This window comes from Microtus oregoni, unplaced genomic scaffold (assembly GCF_018167655.1).
Source record: "Microtus oregoni isolate MIOR12 unplaced genomic scaffold, Mior012 000013F_ref0000133, whole genome shotgun sequence".
Lineage (NCBI taxonomy): Eukaryota > Metazoa > Chordata > Mammalia > Rodentia > Cricetidae > Microtus > Microtus oregoni.
The window spans coordinates 43,929,451-43,950,183 of NW_024543072.1; the positions used below are offsets into that span (position 1 = coordinate 43,929,451).

The 20,733-nt window shown below is 48.6% G+C and overlaps 1 protein-coding gene across 7 annotated transcripts in view; it reads left to right on the forward strand.

The window, feature by feature from the left end:
- Cacna1e (calcium voltage-gated channel subunit alpha1 E) overlaps positions 1-20,733 on the forward strand; it is a 470,517-nt gene that overhangs the window by 89,639 nt on the left and 360,145 nt on the right. For all 7 annotated transcript variants that reach the window (XM_041662539.1, XM_041662538.1, XM_041662542.1 and 4 more), the window contains exon 2: positions 1,495-1,945. In XM_041662539.1, coding sequence (XP_041518473.1) covers positions 1,509-1,945 — 437 coding nt within the window. In that variant the 5' untranslated portion in view covers positions 1,495-1,508. The remainder of the gene's footprint in view (positions 1-1,494; positions 1,946-20,733) is intronic.

The following is a 20,733-nucleotide window of genomic DNA, read 5'->3' on the forward strand; positions in this document are numbered from 1 at the left end:
TTCAGTTCCTGTTGGGGAAGGCAAAAGACAGCTCGAGGGCAGGTGTGTGTTCTGAAAGGATGCTTCCCCAGGGTCCCAGTGTGTAATGGTGCCTCATTCCACACTAGCTGAATGGTCTGGATGCCTAGGTTTCTCTGAGCACACAGAGAAAGTCAGTTCTTAGCATCAAAGGGGTACGTATATACAACACTTGTGGTTGCTAGGATATGGCTGGGCATACACTTGGGGAAAGATGGTGAAAGTTCAGGAATTGGGCTCTTGGCTGAAAGGTAGACAGCAATATATTGAGGTGGAAAGTTGGTAGATAGTCCTCTCAGGCCCGAAGGACTATCAGGACCTCAGACTTAGGAAGGATATATTTCCCACATCCCTTGGGTTCCTTGACTCCTCCTGTGTGCATAATGTCATCATTTACCTATGAACTTTCCTGTCCCCATCTCCTATCCTCAGCTCCTTTCCCTGGGGTAAACCTATCCATCCATACCTAGCTTCAGGGTCCTGTCCTTCCTCTACACAGCACTCTTGACGACCCCAGATACATAAGGTAGTCCTCCTTGGAGCACCAATAGACATCAGGCCTACATCAGACTATGTGACAACAACCAGTGTTCCTCCTGTGTCCTCATGGGTATGATGGGGACTATACCAAACTCATGTTGGGATGCATGGTACCCGGCACTGGACTTGGCATATGATAAGCACTCTATCTGAAGTGAATCTGGCACTATTCTTCCTGGTGTGGAAAACTAGAATTCGGCTTTGGGGGAGTCATTGGAGCATCTGGATCCATACCTGTTCCCTGGGTCTTGAGGTGGATGCATGCATCAAATGAGGACATGCCCACTAGACACAGGGCATGCCCACTTTGTGGCTGGCCTGGGGAGGCATGCAGCAGCAGGTGGCCAGGACTGCAGAAGAGCTGGGAATAGGGATGAGGAAGATTCTTTGAGTCCAACCATTTTGCTGTCTACCTGAGATTCTTCTCACAGTTCTGGGCCGTGGCAGTGAGCCACACATCCCAGCCCCATAATCAGGGGAATCGTTGCTCTGTACTCTGTACTGTGTTGCTAGACAGTGGTGTGCAGTAACTTAGGTTTCAAGTGTTATTTGGCTCCCAGTACTTCCTCCTTACAGTGAGTTTATAGGGAGGTAGTCCAGTGGTGAGTGGGGGTGGGTGGGATGACTGCATTGTAATCATGGAACATCTGTCTTCTGCACTAGGTTTGAGTCGCATGGTAAGAATGAAGCCTGTTTTGTTTAAATTCTGCTACCCAGTGAGCCTGGTACCCAGACTAGTCTACAGTCGATACTACTGATCTTAGCATCTTTTACCAAGTTCTGCTTATGTGCCAGTTTATTGGCCAGGCCTGGGAAGCAGCCCCTAGCCTTGGAGGGTAGTGTCATTAATCTCTCTCTTCTCTATTTCCCTGTGCCCATGATCCTTCCCCCCTCCTCCTCCCCATCCTTTGTCTCTGCCCACCCTTTCCCTGGCAGAGCAATGTTCTGTGATGGTGCCCGAGATGCGTGGACTGAGCCCAGGCCGAAGGCTGCCCGAGCCTGCCCTGTGCCCGGCTACGGGAGGGAGCCCTGAGCCTGGGGCTGCTGGCCGGCGTCGCCACGTCCTGGCCCTGCCCGAGGAGGAGGCATGGCGGCCACAGCAGTGTGCCCTGCTCGAGGCCGATGCCTCCGACGAGGTGGGCATGCTGCCTGCCTCCCCACGCTCTGCGATGGCCGGCTTCGACAACTTCTTCCCGGTGCAGGAGGGCGAGGGCCCGGGCTGGGAGGGCAGCTCCATGCTGGATGCAGGCTCCAGCACCTTCCTCCCTGTGAGCCCGGAGGTCATGAAGCGGAGGCGTGGGGGCCTCATCGAGCAGCGGGACATCATCAAGGCCCACGAGGCACACAAGATGCAGAGCACCCCGCAGGCCCGACGAAAGGAGTGGGAGTGAGTATGGCAAGTGGGTGGGCCCTGGGGGCCGGGTGGACCAGTGGTTGGGGAAGACCGGCCTGCTGGGCCGAGGCATTCATCTCTGCATCCATTAACCTAGAAGTAGGGCCCTCCCAGTGAGGTCCCTGTGGTCAGCCAACCAGTGATCTTGTAGGCTACTCTGAATGTCATTGGGTCTGTCAAATAGAGGTCAATCAAACTTGGCCTTCTTCTGCCCAAGAAACTTGTCTAAGTTCCTAGGAAGAAGAAACTGGGTCTAACTCTGTAAGTCATGGAGGACAGATGGCATCTTGAACCACCTGGGCCATGCTCCCTTCAGGAATTGAAGGGCCTGCCCTTTCTGCCTCCAACCTCAGACAATCGTATTTGGGGCAAGTTTCTCCTCAGAGGGCAGGGAAGAGAATTCCCAAGCTGTGTGGCCACCTATGGCTTCCCCTCGTCTTCTCTCTGTGTAGACAGAGGGTTTCTGCTCTGACGTAGGCTGACTTGCAGACTGCTTGAGAATTTAGCTTGTTTGTGTTTTACTATTTCCAGGAGTCATGACTTAAAGGAAGGCAGTACTCCATATAATTTTCAACAGTCTCAATTTTATAGCCCCATGTAAGGACTTAGTGTTGCTCTTTAAATCAGTTTATTGTGCACGTTCTCATGTCCTGTGATTTTACGTTTTTCCTGCCTGTGATGGTATAAGTATTAAATGTCAAGTGACCAGAAATGTTTGTTTTCAAGGGCAGCATCCCTGTTGGAATTTACTTGCTTGAATTTCATAGGTTAGATGGCTGGTGTAGCTGTGAGTTTGGGTGTGTGCATGGGTAGCCTGGATACCCTCTCTATTTCATGCGGATATGATTATTTATTAGTTTGTTCATCCATTCATTAGCCCTGATATGTGATGAGCTCCCGAGATGCAGGAGCTGAGTGTGGCCACAGTGTAATGAATGGCATTATTCATCTTTCAAGTTCTGTTAGTCTTTAAAACCTGTAAGTCTTTAGGTACAGGAAACACATGGCACTCCTCACTGAGACTCTGAGATACAGTTATATCCATATTTAGCTAATATCCCAGGGACATGACTTTCTCATACCTCTTGATAATAACTATATTGTTATTGCAGTTCAGTATTGATAAGGGATTTGCACCCTGCCAGGCTGGCTCTAGAATTCCTGGTTTTTACCCAGAAGGCGTGGTGCTTTTCATTCCCTTCATTCCCTTAGTGTTTCTTATCTCAATGGGCTACATCTTAGCCAGCCAACCAGTGTGAGGGCTCAGGGACTGAGGACTCAAGGTGACCTTAGTAAGTCTTGGAAACTCAGTTTGGAAACTCAAGAGGAAGAAGCAGGTAGCTAAGACAGTTGGTACATGTTCTTATTCACGAAGATCATGCTATATGATGGAAGCTGAAGTAGAAGGTGTTTCAAGTTCTAGGTGAGCCTGGCTGTACAAAAAGATCAGCCAGGGCTACATAACGGGACCCTATCTCAATCAAGGACCCCTACATAGAAGGACCCTGTCTCAATCAAGGACCCATACATAGCGGAACTCTATCTCAACCAAGGACCCCAGCATAGCGGGACCCTGTCTCAATCAAGACCCCTACATAGTGGGACCCTATTTCAATCAAGGACCCCTACATAGGAGAAGTATTTTATTCTGTGTCTCTGTCATACCATTATAAAATGACTCTGAAAAAACTCAAGAAAGTTTATGGAGCAAAAACATTGTTCATGTCACCCAAGGCCTATCTTGTGTCCTAATGTGAGAATTCCTACAATACTCGCTGTAAAATTAGCTCCACTGTGAACTAGCAATGTGTAAAGACTTGGATGTATTTCACCAAGGTCACCCTTGCTAATGGGGAGGATATCAGGATCTAGTCCCAGACACTGACCTTGTGTGGAAGTGGGAACTGCTTCCAGCTAAGCAGGTGCACTGGGAGGTGAAACAGGGAAGCCACATCAGTGGCCCTGTGACTGGGGATGCCACATCAGTGGCCCTGTGACTGGGGATGCCACATCAGTGGCCCTGTGACTGGGGATGCCACATCAGTGGCCCTGTGACTGGGGAAGCCACATCAGTGGCCCTGTGACTGGGGAAGCCACATCAGTGGCCCTGTGACTGGGGAAGCCACATCAGTGGCCCTGTGACTGGGGAAGCCACATCAGTGGCCCTGTGACTGGGGAATCCACATCAGTGGCCCTGTGACTGGGGATGCCAGTCTTTAGGGACAAAGCCCTGGAGGAGCAGCCCGCAAAGGGGGTGAGGAGAGCTGACTGAGGAGGAGGAGGTGAAGCAGTGAGAACAAACTACTTTCAGAAGGAAGGCAGCGTTGTTTGTACAGGATGTGCTGGGGGTCCAAGAAGGTGAGGATGGAGGTGTGCGGGGGTCTACGAAGGTGAGGACAGAGGTGTGTGGGGTACAAGAAGGTGAGGACAGAGGTATGCTGGGGTCCAAGAAGGTGGGGATAGAGGAAGAGCCATTAGTTTTTGGAACATAATCTTATAAGGACCATTTTCAGAAGGGTGGTGGAAGAAATCTGATTAGAGTTGGTTAATTGTGAGGAAATGGAAGTGACGGAGTCAGTGATGTCATCCATCCGTGTCCCCTCAGCACTCGGCACTGTCATCTGCTTGGAGACCTCAGTGTTTAAGACCACTGTGATTCCACACTCTGCCCCCATAGATTCTCTCTTTTGTGGCCTCAGGGTGCTTCTGACCCCTCTCAAACTCTCCAAACCTAAATATTGCACTGTCTAGAGCAGTGTTTCTCAACCTTCCTAATGCTGCAACCCTCAACCATAGCATTATCTTCATTGCTAATTTTGCCACTGTTATAAATCATAATGTAAATATCAGATATGCAGGATGGCTGATATGTGACCCCAAGGGAGTTGAACCACTGGTCTAGAACTTGTATTTTGACATCAGAAAAGTCCTCTAAACTTTTCTTCTTCTTTCTGCTTTCTTTTCCTTCCCACTTTCTTCCCTCTAGTTCTTTCTTTCAGAGTCTTGTTACGTAGCCCTGGCTGGCCTCAAGTTCTCCATCTTTCTGCCTCTGCCTCTTGAGCGTGGGGATTACAGGTATTCACCAACCATGTGTCATTCCAGAATCCTACCTGCTCCCCGAGATTACAGCCGTCTACAGGGTGCCAGTCAGTCCTTTCGCTCCACGAAGATTTTAATTCCACCGCTGCCTCTTTCTTCAGTACCTCCTTCTTCACACACTTCCCATGCAGCTCTAGTGATTCTTGTGTCCTTGCATGTGTCTGTTCCTGTGCCCTGGGTTCCTTTGCTCCTTATTCCCAGTGACTTTGCCTCATGCCACCCTGCTTTCACAATTTTGCATCTTTGTCATAATTCACAGCTCCTCTGCCCCTGTTTCAAGTGTCCTTGCCTCTGGTCACCACCTCCTTTCTGTCCAATAAACCCCCTTCTGTACTCAGTTCCTTAGATTCTTTAGTCTCACTGCATCCGCAGCCAAACAATGGTGCTATTACTTTTTTTTTTTTGCTACCCTCATCTTTAATCTTGTGTTTACTTCCTCCATCCTATCAAGTTAAATCTTATTGTAGAAATAAAATATTTCCCAGAGGAAAATGATGAGCTTTTACTTGAGATCTTATCCTACCTTTTCCATTCGTTCTTCCAGTTTCTAAGAGAGAACCAGTCATTAGCCTAGGTAAAGAATGCTCGCCGCCTTCCAAGCTGCTGTCTAGTCTGTCTCAGGCATCACCATTGTCTTTATCACTTCCTAGTGTCGGCCTCCTCCTTCCTGGCCCCCTCTGTTGCTTCCTCATGCTGGTCTTGCAGATCTCCAACTCTGCCTTTATCCTACTGACCACGTCCTTGTGCACTCGGACATCTGAACATTTTAGAAACGACTCTCACAGCCATGCTGACTGTGGTCATCAACACAACTACCACCTCAAGTCAGTCTTTGGACTCGCTCTGAAGTCTCTCTACCATTGTACTTTTCCACTCATTCCTAAACTCCTGTGGAGAGGATCTCATTCTTGAACCCCAGTATCTCCTTCAGTCCACTTGAGCTGATATCGGAGGTGCATCCCTACTTCAATCAGAAGGGCACGCGCCATCTTTCCCTCCCACATGGCCAGATCTGCATCTGCCCCTGAATCAGCGTTTTCCCTTCTGCTACTGTGGGCTGACTGCTCCTCAAGATCCTCCGAGGAGTCTCATGCCTGGGAAAAGACAGTTGAGCCCTCTTGTCTGCTTCCTCTGCTTCTCATGCTTGTACTTACAATTCCCCTCTGAACTCATTTAAATTCAACAAGACCTTCATTCTCACTTTGGGTTACCTTGGTCTCCCCATTGACAATGCAATGGATGTCTTCTATGTCCAGTTATTTTTGGGTAGCAGGGGCAGTGATGATTCTGCTTGGCTACTGCTTCTGCCTCTTACTGTTTCTTCCATGGCTATCATGAGACCACAGTGATTCCCCCTTCCTCGCTGTTGCCTGACCTCTCTTACTAGTCTTCTTTTCTCCTTCTCCATCCCTGAACATTCTGAGTACCTGTTCCCTTCCCACCCATGTTTATTTCCTAATGCTCACCCAACCCCGGACCCTAACCTCCCATCTCTCATGCCTTTGTATGGCCAAGACATTTCCCCTGAATTTTACAGTCTACTCACTTCTTAGCACCTTTGCCTGTTTGTTTTTAAGCAACTTAGATTTAACACATCCAACACCTAAACAACGTTTTTCTCTCATGTCAACCTTTCCTGAGGCCTTCCTTTTTCAGTAAACAGTACCTATGACCTGTAGGTACTGTGACCAGGAATGATGAAGTCATTCCTACTTTTTACACCAACACCCAGCTCTTGCCAGTCCCCCCTTGACTCTCCTTGCAAAATGTAGAGACTCACCTTTTTTCATCTGTTCTGTTACCAGCTCCTTGATCTAAGCCACCATTTATTTCTGTTCAAGGACAGTGATTATGTATAACCTCCATTGTTGGCAATTTACTATGAAATTTGTCATGGCTACAGCTTGTCAGTGGAATAACAAAACTGCTGTTGAGAGAGAGAGAGAGAGAGAGAGAGAGAGAGAGAGAGAGAGAGAGGAGGCCTTTTTCCTGACGATGCTCTTCCTTCATTTACCTTCATCCTCCCCCACTGCCTAGAGGGACCACTAACTCTTCCTGTGAAAACAGCATCTCCTCCATCATCGCTGACTTCTGTGTTGTCTTGTTTGTCATGTTAGTTCTTGCTTCCCCAGCACACAGACATATACATTTTCTACTGGAGTAGCAGCAGACTCCGTCTTATCTTCCGGTTTGAGCACAGGGTCTGCTCTGTGGTTGGCCGAATAGCCGAATTTCCTGGCCAGTTGTGCTGTGTGTGATTGTGTAGGTTGTTGACTCTATCTGAACAGTCAGTTGAGGAAGTGAGATGTCCTTGCCCTTTTCGGGGCTTCTAGAACCCCACGTCTTCTGCCCTCTGTTCTGTAAACAGCATCCTACAGGTTCTCTCCCAGGTAGGGATTTGCTGCCAGTTTCCTGCCCCTCCTTCAGCTCTGCTCCTCCTGGGGCCTTGTCTATCACCCACATATCTGACAGTGCACCCCCCCAACACACAGGCAGACAGATACACACATGCACAGACAGACACAATACAGACAGATAGGTACACACACAGACAGACAGACAAGCAGGCAGACACACACACATGCACAGACACAATACAGACAGATAGGTAGACACACAAACACACACAGACAGACAGACAAGCAGGCAGACACACACACATGCACAGACACACACACACACACACACCATTACAAATCCCTCTCTTTGGCATCAAGTCAGGACTCTGGTGATGCAGGAAGCAGACTAGAAACCAACCTGGGATTTCCCCTGTGTTGTTGCCTACAGTGGGGTGTGCCAACTGCTGCTGAGGGAAGGATTGCTGAGGAGGAGGCTCCCCAGAGTGCCAGGCTGTTTCCCCAGAAAGCACTCCGGGCGTGTTCTAGCTTCAGCAGCTTCGTCTGCTTTCCCACCAAACAGGTTACCGCGTACAGATTGTTATTTCCCAAAGAACTGGCTAAGAGCTTTCCTCAAGTTTGGTATGGGGGTGAGGAGGAGCTTAGGTTAAGACTCCTCAGAGAGTAAGGTTTACAGTTTTAACCTAGCAGAGCAAAAGCAGAATTTTACTAATGAATTCTTTAATATAATTCCCTCAGCTTACACAACGTTTTCACGTGAACTATCCATCTGATTTTCACAATAAACCTATGGACTAGCTGTTATGATTCCTGATCTACTGGAGAGAGAGTGAGAGATAGGGCCAGGCCAGAAGCCTGTCTTAATAATGGCTGCTGCCACTGATTGAGCCTGGCTATGTGCTAGGTGCCTTGCTTGTATTATTTATACTGTTGGAAATAATGGGTCCTATTATACGGAACAGAAACATTTCATACGGGACTATTATTACATATAGGCTTGGAAGGAAGGAAATTATGTGTACCTCTAAAGTCTGCGTAGGTTGGCGTGCCTTACTCTGTGAAGAGGGAAGCGGCATTTCCATAATCACAGTGCTTATCAGACTGTATTGTAATTGCCTGTTTACATGTCTGCGTCCCCCTCTAGTCTGTGTGCAGAGAAGTCTGTCTGCTCTCCACTGCGCTCCATCCCTCCTCACAGTACCCGGCACACGGTAGACGTTGAATAAATGGCTGTGAAGCGAGAATAAAAAGCAATGCCGATTTACACACTGGGGAACGAAGGCTGCAAGAGGCCCAGTGGCTTGCCCTGTGTGACCGGGTTGGGATTCACACCGCATTCACTGGCTGCGCCGTCCTTGCTTGTTCCCCTAAGGCGTTCTCTCTGCCTTAGGGTCCCCTGCAGTGATTAGTCTAGCAGTGGGTGGGTGATAGGAGTCCAGTTCATACTCGAGTTATTATGAGGTTGCTTATAGACTGTGGGACCTTGGGCAGTTTGGGACCCCTGATGGGATTTAATACTTACCTGGCAGTTGTAACTTTGGAACACTTTTGTTAGACCACATAGAGCAATGTTCATAAGTCCGAGGATTGATCAGGGCTTCTTTGCCTGAAGTCATGGGTGACATCAACCAGGACCACATATTTACTTGACGTGTGTATTTGTGTGTTAGTTATATGTGGCATATGCATACAGGTGTGTGTGTGTGTGTGTGTGTGTGTGTGTGTATCCCCTTACCCATCCCTCTCCAACTTACTCCCTTGAAGCAGGGTTTCTCACCCAGCCTGGAACTAGGCCAATGGCCAGGAAGCCCTAGCGATCCTTCTGTCCCTCCTCTTCTACCCCCACGCAGCGCTGGGGATACAGGCAGCTATGCCCTGCTCTTTTATATAACTGCTGGGGCTTTGAACTTAGGTACTCATGCTTGCATAGAAGTCACTTCTTCAGTGCCCCAAACTTTGATTCTTGTAGCAAAATATTTGTTCAGTATCTCTGCACTCATGTCCAGTATTTAAGCTATAGCGTGGTGGAACAAGCCTCCACATCGCCTTTGGATACAGTTTCACTCCAGTTGTTCAAACCAAACGTTCTCATTGTCCCTTCTTTCCTTCTCTTTCCCCCACTTCTGACCAGTTAACATCCCCATTGACACCCTCTCTCAGACATACCCCAAGGGCAAAGCTTCTTCCACCCTCCCTGCTGCTAACCACTTCTAAACCGCTGTCACCGCCACAATACCTCCTAACTGGCCTCTCTCTTTGGACCTTGGTTTCTCTAGAACTAGAGAATGTTTCTATCACAGCAGACAGATTCAGTTAGGGAGACACAGCTTCCCATGCCAGAGGACATCCTGTACCCCTAGTCCTGACTTTCACACCCTGCCCCATCTGGTCTTGCCCCTGTCACTCCCTCTCTCTATTCCTGGCCACTGGCCTGTGTACATGCCCAGACTAAGTCTGATTATGTTTCTTCCCTGGATATACCCATCCAGAATGTTCTTTCTTTCAATCCACAGGGTCCACAATGCTTGTCATTTAGACCTTGGATGCCTCCTGAGAAAGGTTGCCCTCATTATACAGTCTATAATAGAGTCCTGGCCATGGTATTCTGTGGCCTCCTGCAGCTGCCTGTCCCTTTTGATAAGAGTGTCAGAGCCACGGGGAGAGGTTGTTACTGCCTGGTCCCTGTGCACTCCAGGGTCAAGAACAACTCCCATATTTGGTGTTTGCGCATGGAAGAATTCTCTGTGAAGTGTTGGTGTGGTGAACACTTTGACCTAGGCACTTACCAGGCTTTTGTCAGCCCCAGCCACGCTGTCAGGACCTGTCCAGGAAGCTCAGGATCCCAGGGGTTCTAGCTGCGGAGCAGGATAGCCCTGTGGAGCAGGATAGCCCTGCAGAGCAGGATAGCCCTGCGGAGCAGGATAGCCCTGTGGAGCAGGATAGCCCTGCGGAGCAGGATAGCCCTGCGGAGCAGGATAGCCCTGCGGAGCAGGATAGCCCTGTGGAGCAGGATAGCCCTGCGGAGCAGGATAGCCCTGTGGAGCAGGATAGCCCTGTGGAGCAGGATAGCCCTGTGGAGCAGGATAGCCCTGCGGAGCAGAATAGCCCTGTGGAGCAGGATAGCCCTGCGGAGCAGGATAGCCCTGCGGAGCTCAGGGACCACAAAGCCAGGCTGGTACGGTACAAGTTGTATGGCACCTTCCCCCTCCTTGCCTCTGTTTGATCTTGACTGACTGTGTCTTCCTTGACTTTGATCAGATGCTTTTGCCCTTCCAAGCCTCATTTTCCTCCTTTGTTAGATTGCAGTTGAGTGCAGAGGTGTGTCTGAACAGCCACAGAGAGACAGTATGTGCCACATGTCTGCCACTTGGCCTTTTCCCCCAGTGCCTGGTTCTCCCCAGTGCCTGGTTCCCCCAGTGCCTGGTCCCTCAGTGCCTGATTTCCCCCAGTGCCTGGTCCCTCAGTGCCTGATTTCCCCCAGTGCCCGGTTCCCCCAAGTGCCCGGTTCCCTCCAGTGCCCAGTTCCCCCCATTGCCCTCACTGACAGGGCCCTTGGCTCACTGTTATCATTTGCCTTGGGCATCTGAGGGGCTCTGAAGCAGAGACTGGCTCAGTTAGCTGGGATCTCAGCGACACGCGGGTGAGTGGGTGTGGAAATACACAGTTCCTGGCACAAGAAGGCTGTGAACACAGATCAGCATTCAGCGTCAACATCATCCAGACCTCATCATAAACGAGGAAGATGGGCAGTGGGGAATCTAAAAGGCTGGGTGACTACTTCACTTGGACCGTTTGTCCGTGCGCAGTGTCATGGACCACTTCTGTCTCATCTGCCCTACGGTACTGATGGGAAGGGGGCCGATGAGGACAGGCAGCCAGATGGGGAGAAAGACCAATCAAACATTCAAATAGCGTTCTCACAAACGGTTACACTGTACTCGACAGTACAGCATTCTGTAGAAGACAGATATCTCTGCCTGAGGGTGTTCTGGTTGAATTTTAAAGACCGTTAAGCCTTTTTCCTCCTGGCCTTCTTGAAAAGCAGCCTTCCCTACACAGATCTAGAGGCACGTGCTGCCACCTGCTGGCAAAGTAGGGCACAGCTTGACTTAGTTCTTTGACTAGTACTATCTATGGAAATTATTGCAGGAGAAAAATTTATTTAGTTGATTAAACATGCTTTCGTTGAATGATCTGACATTTTAGTTCCATTCCAAATTGTGTTCTTCAGGAGGAGAGGAGGTCTGAAGGTCGCTCGGGTACACACCAATCCCTACAGCTAGCCCTTGGCTAAGTACAATCGTTTGGATGGCAGATTGGCCCTGAAGGCTCCTGAGCTTGCAGGTCAGCAAGACCCAACCCCCACAGCTCAAATATTAGCCATTCTGGACTCTTGGAGTTGTAGTATAACATGCCTGCCGAAAGCAAGGCAGATGCCGACGGAACATGGAAACCGTGAGCCTTCAACACGCACTGCCACGCACTGCCATCTCCAGACAGCAACGCACTTGACAGCCGGCAGCCAGGAGACCTGGAGCACATGTCCTGCTTTCTCAGGATTCTGAGCAGAACAGGAAGCCATAGAGAATCTAGGGAACCAGGGCCCCCCCAGAAACTGACACAGTTTGAGTGAGTCCTAGGGATTTGCTTTTCAAATGGGCCCTCAGGGCACTGGAAGGCTGGTAAAGGCTTGAGGACCTGAGTCAGATCCCTGCCTGGCCCTCGGATGAATGCTGACCACCTGTGTGCCTATGATCTCAGTGTTGGGGAGGCAGAGACAGGCACGTCCCAAGGCTCACTGGTCAGCCAACTTTGTCAAATGAATGAGCTTTGGCTTCAGTGAGAGACCTTATCTCAAAAACAAAAACAAAAACACAGAGAGCAACCGAGGGAGACATCTGATGATCTGCTATCCACATGCATGCAATATACATGACTCACACATGAACACACAGAGACACAGGCACACAGGAACTTTGGGCAGCTTCAGCACAAACCCTTCAATTTCTTTCCTTGTTCTAGAAGGATTCAAAACAAGAGCCCATCTGTATGACTGCTCTCCAGTGACTTATCTTTTCCTGACTTTTCTACCATCCTATCTTTCATAGTCTTAGAAAATTCCGTCTATGGCAGAGTGAGGGAATGAACTGGATGATGCCCGCAGCAGCACAGCTTTGATCACAGTGGTGAATCTGTCCTTGGACAAAGCCCCCTGCCACCACACACACACACACACACACACACACACACACACACACACACACACGTACCCCATACCCTTCTGGCTAAGGAGGCCTCTGCCTTGCTAGAAACACAAATATCCCGGAACTGTGGCTCACACGTACAGTCTCAGCATTCCGGAAGCTGAGGCAGAAGGATCTTGGGTTTGAGACCAATCTGGCCTACATAGTCTGACCTGTCTTAAAAACACACACACAAAGAAAAGAAATTTCACCACCGAGCAGCAGTTTGTATGCCTAGCCTCCCTGCTTCTGCGGGTGGGGTGGCGGGTAGAAGGGGGTAAGCAGGTGTCTTTGTCTTGCCCTGAGCACTGTGCCAGGGCACAGCACTGCGTTAGATCTGCTGCCCAGACTTGAAAGAAGGACGGGGAAAGGAGTCTGCACCCACAGCTCGTGCTCAAAGTCCTGCCTGCCTCCCTCATTCCGTCTATTTTGGTTCCTGGTACATTCTTCTCCTACATCTCTCTTATCTCCGCCATGCCTGTGTGGACATAACTGAATGTCTTCGGATCAATTAGCCTTTGAATATGTGAAGATTCTATCCCCAGCCACCTTTTTGGGAGCAAAGGGTGGTGAAAGCGACAGCCTCTCTTGCTAGATGTACAATAGGTTGTACTTTCCCTAGAGTTTTTTTACTTCTATGGTGCCCTCTAGTGGTTATTTCTGTGCATTGCAGTCATAGTCTGGGAAGCTTTCCATTCTCATCTGAAAGAGCTCACCTTGGTACCTTTGGCTGCCTGTGAATCAAAGATGAGGACATCTTCTCTTAGATGACACATTGGGACAGAAAAGAAACAGTGCTGAGGAGGTGAATGGCGCTGCGGGAATCTGTGATGGGCATCAGAGTGGAAAATGTTGCTGAAAACAAACCCTCATCTAACAGGGTTGATAACCACACAGTTCCAGCACTGAGGTACGCCGAGACCATTGACACCGCCACCTCCCAGCATCCTCTGAGAAGCTGAAGTGCAGCCACTTGTTGACCTCCCAAAAGGGAATTCTTTCCTCTCCTCTCAGCACTGAACAACCTTTCTGCTGATTGCTCAAAGGCCTGGATCTCTTTTCTCTCCCTCCCCTCTCTCCTGTTTCTGGCCCCCTCCACCCCTTTTCTTTTGCCCTGAAGTAGAGGAGGGATGCAGGACTGTGGGGCTTGCCTCCTTCCTTCCCTCCACCTCTTGCCCAGTGTTGCATGCTTGCAGATGCTTTGCAACAATGCTCACATGCCACCACCCAGCTTCATCATGTTTTCTGGGTGCTTGAAGACACAGCTTCATTACCTGCTGTCCTCCCCAGACTTACAGAGAACAGGAGGAGGTTCTGGGTTTAGAGCTGGGCAGAACTGTGCTCAGTTCAGGGGCAGGATACACGGGGCAGGGGCAGGGGTGTGTGCAGCTGATATAACCCAGCGCACTGGGGCCAAGCCCAGCTTTGTGCCATTGCCCCTGGTCTCATCTTCCCAGGGTACCATCCACTGCATTTGCTCCCCTCCACCTCTAACACCTGAGGTGCCAAAAGCTTGTTCCTTCTCTCCTCTTCCCTTGCCTTACCCCCTCCTCTCTGGCATGAAAGTGAAATCAAGCCACATGTAAGAGTCCACAATTTGCTTTTGTTCTAAAAATAATATCACTATGAGATGGGCATCTTTCCTGGGTAGTTTCTAGAAAAACGGTCCTTAGTGTCTCTTTCAGGCGGTATCTACGGTACTCCTGAACATGGATGAGGTGCTGTGAGCTCAATCACCCTGTCAGAGGGAGTTGCCGAGGGAAACGGGTGGCATGTGCTGCCACGGTCCGCACTTCAATTTCTGCAGGCTCAGTTCCCAGGAGGGACTGCCATGTGGAAGGGCCTTCCCCATGCTGTGTCCCCCCCCCCCCCCCGGCCCACCTCCAGGACTTCTGCTTCTCCCCCGCCCTGCAGCTTAGCCTCACATTGAAATGTGAACTTTCGCTGTCTGTGTTATCTCTGTTCCCATAGGAGAGGCCGAATGAATTAGTAATACAGCAGCAGGAAACAGAGAGATGGAGCCATTAATTGTCAGCCAGTGTTCCTAACCTCTCAGGGCCACTAATTAGCTCACTAACAGATTCAGTTTTATCCCGAGCCAGGGCCGTGCTTTGGGCATGCTTGGGACTCAGCTTGTGGCATCCGGCACAGAGGGGCAGTCCTGTGCCTCCTGGATGGTTAGGGTGCATTTGCTGAATTCAGAAGTGTCCATAGGGACCCCCGGGTGCCTTCTTGGAGTGGAAGGGTGAACTGGGATGGACACAGGGTGGGAATGCTGGTATCAGGGTGCAGCTGAATGGAGTGTGTGCTGTTCTTGGGCCCTGGTAACCGCGGATGAGTTACTCTTGCCAAGCTGTGTTGTGTAGAGCTGTCTTATAAACACAGGTTCTCTTAGTAGGAGGTTAGCCTCTGCATTGCATGCAGACTTTCTGGATGAGAGCATTAACTCTGGCACCATAGCAGTACCAGGCTTATAGGCAGGGGCTCATGAATTGTTTCTTTAAGAAGCTGTAGAGTTTTGGCCCTTTTGTCTATCTGGGCTTTGAAATGCAGATTGGAGGCATCCCCCATTCCTCTGCAGTGAGGGCTATTGGTTAAGAGCACATGGGATCATTGTCTGTTCTTCAATCCTACCTGTGTTCCCCACAAGCTGGGCAGCTTGGTTTTCTTGATAGTTACATAGAATTAAAAATCATTTAGGCAATAAAACAAGCCTGCAATCCCAACACTCAAGAGGCAGAGGCAGGTGGATCTCTGTGAGTTTGAGACCAGCTTGGTCTACAAAGGGAGTTCCAGTACAGCCAAGGCTACTGGAGAGAAATCCTGTCTTGAAAAAAAAGAAGGAAAAATAGAAGGAAAAGAAGGAGACGAGGAAGGAGAAGAAGGAGAAGAAGGAGGAAGAGGAGAAGGAAAGAGAAAGAAGAGGGGAGTAATAATAATAATAACAATAATAACTTAATACTGAGATACATTCTAATCTGATGATTCTCACCATTCATGAAGGGACTGGTAGCCTCCAGATAAAGTGCTTTACAACACTGGTTGGGATTCTCAACCCTTTCTCATCTTCCTTTTTCTTTTAGTGACCCAATCTCTTGTATCCCAGGCTAGGCTCAAACTTTCTGTGTAGCTGAGTATATCCTTGAACGCCTGATCCTCCTGCCTCCACCTCCCTGAGAGCTGGGATTCCAGGCATGTGCTGGAGTTCAAACCTGGGGCCTTGTGTATTCCAGGCAGGCCCACTACCAACTGAACCGCATCTCTGTCCTACCTTTCTTTCTCTAAGCCCCTCCTTCCCCCTCCTGTCTTATATGTACTCATTTTGGGGTCCTGTGACCAAAGAACTGTTCTCCTCTGTTCACATGCAGAGTATCTGGCCTCTTTGCTGGCCCTGGTTTGACCCAGATAGGCTCTGTCAGGCTCCTCCTCTCTTCTGTGCTAGGGGCATTTAGCCTCGCCTTCCTGCACTTGTTCCTGGCCTGGTGCTATGCTCCTCCAGGGAGGTGTGGCTGCTTGCTGCAAGTTGGCTTCTGGAGAACAGACTGGGTCTGGGCTAATGTGTAGATTTTCTGGAGGTACTTTTGGGAATCCTATATGGGCTAGCAGAAAGGAGAGGAGAGGGTGGGGTTGAACAATAGGGAAAGTTGGGCTGTGGTGCTCAGGTGTCCTTCTGGGAGGTTCTGGAGCTTGTCCTGAGTTAGAACAAAGAAGCTAGGCTTTTGGTCCCCGATCTACTGGTCACTGGGTACAGGCTCCTCCAGGAGATATCATGACTTTGGCCAGTCTTCCTGAAGAGGGCTGATCCCTCATTTCCAGCAGTTTCGGGGGGGGGGGGAGCAGAATCCCCCAGTCCAGAGGAGAGATGGTGGCACATCTCAGCACCCACTTGGGGCCACAGGGGCTGTTGTCTTTGTCCTGTGCCTGGCGGTGGGTGGGTGGAGCCTGGCCTCCGCTCAGAGGTAGGTTCTGCAGCTATAGATTACTGAGATGGGTCACCCAAACCATCTGAGACACTAGCCAGGGAATGCTCCCTCATGGTGTCGTCTGGACCCACACTTCTCTGTCTCAACTTCACATCACCTCTCTGTGGAAATGACTGGAACATCTCAATAGAGGGTCTGAGTGTTCCCCCACTTTAGCCAACAGGGACCATCTGCTCAGCTCTGCCTCCCTAGCTAAAGATGCTTTAGGCAGTGGACTCAGTAGAAGCGCAGTAGTCTCGGATGAGAGTGCTTGCATCTATTGCTCCTCAGTCTTGGACACATGGGTGTCAATCTTTCTCTGCTTGAGGGCACCAGTGTCTTAGGCATGAGGGGTGCTTAGTATCATGGCTGATGTTTCTTCTTGTTCTTGGTCCTGCCTTCCTTATTGTGACTGGGGAGAAAGCCACTTACATGGTGACCTTAGCTTCCACCACTCAGGGTCATTAAAAAAACTGGAGTGTCTAGAGCCCAGCCCCCAAAGATTCAGATGGGTCATTTTAGGTAGAGTTTGGACACGTCATGAATGTCTTCAGGTGCTTGTTTTGATAGCCCTGTGACCCCAGGGTGGTTAAGCAGCTGATGCTCTCTGGCTTGTTCAGCTCTGCCAGGAAGAAGTACTGCACCAGCCCCACTGGAACACAGCAGGCCACCAGAGACTACCTCCCAAGGAGTGGCTACTCTTCTGAGTTGTTCTAGGTCTTTGTACAAGTAAAGCAAGGGTCCAGGGTTTGTGCTGGGTGACAAGGGTGGTGGAGCCTTTGAGTCTACTTTGAGCTCAACACTTCTTGTCTGTGGGTGAAGGGCTTAGCCTTCCTGAACCATACCTTCATCATCTGTAGGATACTATGTGCCCCTCAGCATGCTGCATGACATGCATATTGGCATGGTCACTGGTCGACCAGTTATTTTAGGTGATGAAAAATGCTCAGGCCCCAAGTCACATAGCTGCAGCTTGGATTGAGCCCATTCTCATGGACTTTTGGTGAGGCTGCCTTGCCATTCTGCATGGCTACAACTAAGGTCCTCAGTTAACTCAAGGAACAAGGCTACTTACCCATCTTTCCACAGACTCAGCAGTGATTAGGCTGGTTACTTCACTAGTGGACTTCTCCCAGAATCTCAGGTAACCTGTTGACTTCCATACCCACGGTCAGAAACCCTCCTTACACACACCATGAACAATTTTTCCTATGTTTATCCATCACATTCACATATATAAAATAGAAAAAATAAATTCCAAAGAATGACCCTTGCTTAAGTTTTCAGTTCTATGTTTGTAAAAGTGAAAGTTAGGGGCTAGAGAGATAGCTTGGCAGTTAAGACCACTGGCTGCTCTTCCGGCAGACCCGGGGTTCAGTTCCCGGCAACCACATGGTGGTCCACAAGCATCTGTAGTGAGATCTGGCTCCATCTTCTGGCCTGAAGGAGTATATGCAGGAAGAACCCTGTATACACAATAAATAAATAAGTAAATATGAAAAAATAAATAATTATATTTTTTTAAAGTGGAAGTTGAATTCAGCTCACACAGGTAAAACAAGAGGTAAATGTAAGCTCTCCCACCAGGCGAGTTTCAGTAGAAGGCTGAAGCCACTGCGAGGGCTCGACACAGCAGTGCGCATTGCCTTCACCATGCAGTTGCTTTTCACCTGCTTTTGATGGCAGTTCCCTGAAACTGAGAGGTGAGAACCATAATGTGAAGATAGTCCTGGCTCCTGAAATTTCCAAGTGAGATTTTCCCAGTAGGAACTCTATTGAGATGGCATGGTGATGGTTTAAATCAATGAAAGATGGAAGACTAACTGGCCATCTGGGATTCTAGACAATTCGTAACTGTTGAGTGGAGTAGCTACTACATCCTTCCTGACTTGTCCCAGTGCGGAGGGATAAAGCACTTACATACTGTAAAGATTTGTCACTTATATTAGTTTAATAAAATAATAATTGACCAGTAAACAGACAGGGAGTATTATAGGTGGGGTGACCAGACTAAGAGAATTCTGGGAAGGAGAAAGGCAGAGAGTCACATACCAGACACAGAGGACACAAGATGAGAATGCCTTACTGAGAAAAGGTACCAAGCCATGTGGCTAAACATAGATAAAAATTATGGGTTAATTTAAGTTGTAAGAGCTAGTTAATAATATGCCTGAGATAATAGACCAAACAGTTTTTAATTAATATAAACCTCTGTCTGTTTTTTTGGGACTGAACAGCTGAAAGATCAGATGGGACAGAAACTTTCATCAAAACCCCAGGATGGCAGACATGCCAGTGAGCCTGAGAAACTGATGTTATCTGAGAGAGGGGTCCTGTCCACCCCACCTCCCTGTGTCCCAAACCACAAAACCACTTAGCTATTTCCAGGCATATTATTTCTGTGATCTCTGCAGCTGCACTGGGCTTGTGTTGCTAGATAATCTGGCAATAGTTCTGACCAAGTTTTTGCTCTGGGGTAAATCTGAGATGTGAGACTCCCTATGTTATAAAAGTTTTCTCATAAAATCATCTCAGATCGTGAGATGGGCAGAGATGAGATGCATTGTGGGCTTCTCTATTAGAAGTTACACTTCACTTTTGAGTGTGTTGATCCGAGGAACAAATTGTGGCTTTGTTGTTCATATTACTTAAAATCTGGAGGCAGGAGACTAGGACTGGCAAGGTTGCTCTAGACCAGCAGTTCTCAATCTGTGAGTCTTGCTCGACTCCTTTTGGGGGTGGGTGGGGTGGGTAGAATGACCCTAACACAGGGGTCATATATCAGATATCCTGTACATCATATACTTACATTATTATTCATAACAGTAGTGAAATTACAGTTATAATATATCAATGAAAATAATTTTTGGCTAGGGGTCACCATGACATGAGAAATTGTATTAAGGGGTCACAGTTTTGGGAAGGTTGAGATCTGCTGCTCTAGACTATCATCAGGGCTTTTCCACTTGTCCATCTGTAAGGTATCTTGCTATCTGATGGTCCCAAGTAGACTTATATTCAGCACTGTGAGCAGTGTGTCTAGGAAGAGGAAGGACAGGAAATGGGGAAGGATGTACTTTACCAGAGTTGGACTCCTTTTAAGAACTTTTCCCCTAGTTACACCTGATGACTTCCCCTTACATCTTTTGCCTGAGCTTTGCCATGTTGGGCTGGAGAGATAGGGTAGTGGTTAAGAGCACTGTCTGCTCTTCCAAAGATCCTGAGTTTAATTCCCAGCAACCCCATGGTTCACAACCATCTGTAATGAGATCTGGTGCCCGCTTGGAGAGTAGACCTGGTCAGTTGTCCTCATCAACTTAGACAATCCAATATGGACAAATTTAACAGAACCGCCATATATGGTCTGCCCATTCATGATTCAGCATTGCATAAATTTCAATTTCAAGTTTCATGCCATATAAAGGCTCTTAACTGAAAGGGATGCTGTGAAATGTAGTTCTAGTATGGAAGCATTCCCCTTCCCTTACAGATTCAAGGCTTCATTAGATGGCAAAAGGGAAGGCAGTTGGGTAGGCATCAGGTGTAAGAACCTTGCCAAACCCGAGAAACTGTAGCTTTGCTTTTTTTTGATGCTTCTTTGTGTCTGGCAGTGAAGATGAAACACAAGCAGGAAATGTCTGGCCTCCTGCAGTTTCCAGCCTCAGACCTGGTGTAAACAAAGAATGTCTTTAGGAGGAACACAGGATCTACTTTGTTTATTGCTAGTGAGAGTCTTTTTTTTTTCTTTTGGTTTTTTGAGACAGGGTTTCTCTGCTACGGGACAATGGTCTTGTACCCTGTAAAGTTTTGTCAGTTGTACTGGTTTTAATAAAATGCTGATTGGTCAGTAGCCAGGCAGGAAGTATAGGTGGTGACCAGAATAGGAGAATACTGAGAAGAGGAAAGACTTGGCCTATAGTTGTCACCCAGATGCAAAGGAAGCAAGATGAGAATGCCTCACTGATAAAAGGTACCAAGCTATGTGGCTAACACAGACAAGAATTATGGGTTAATGTAGGATGTAAGAGTTAATAAGAAGCCTGAGATAATAGGCCAACCAGTTTATAATTAATGTAGACCTCTGTGTGTTTCTTTGAGATTGACGGCTGTGGGACTGTGTG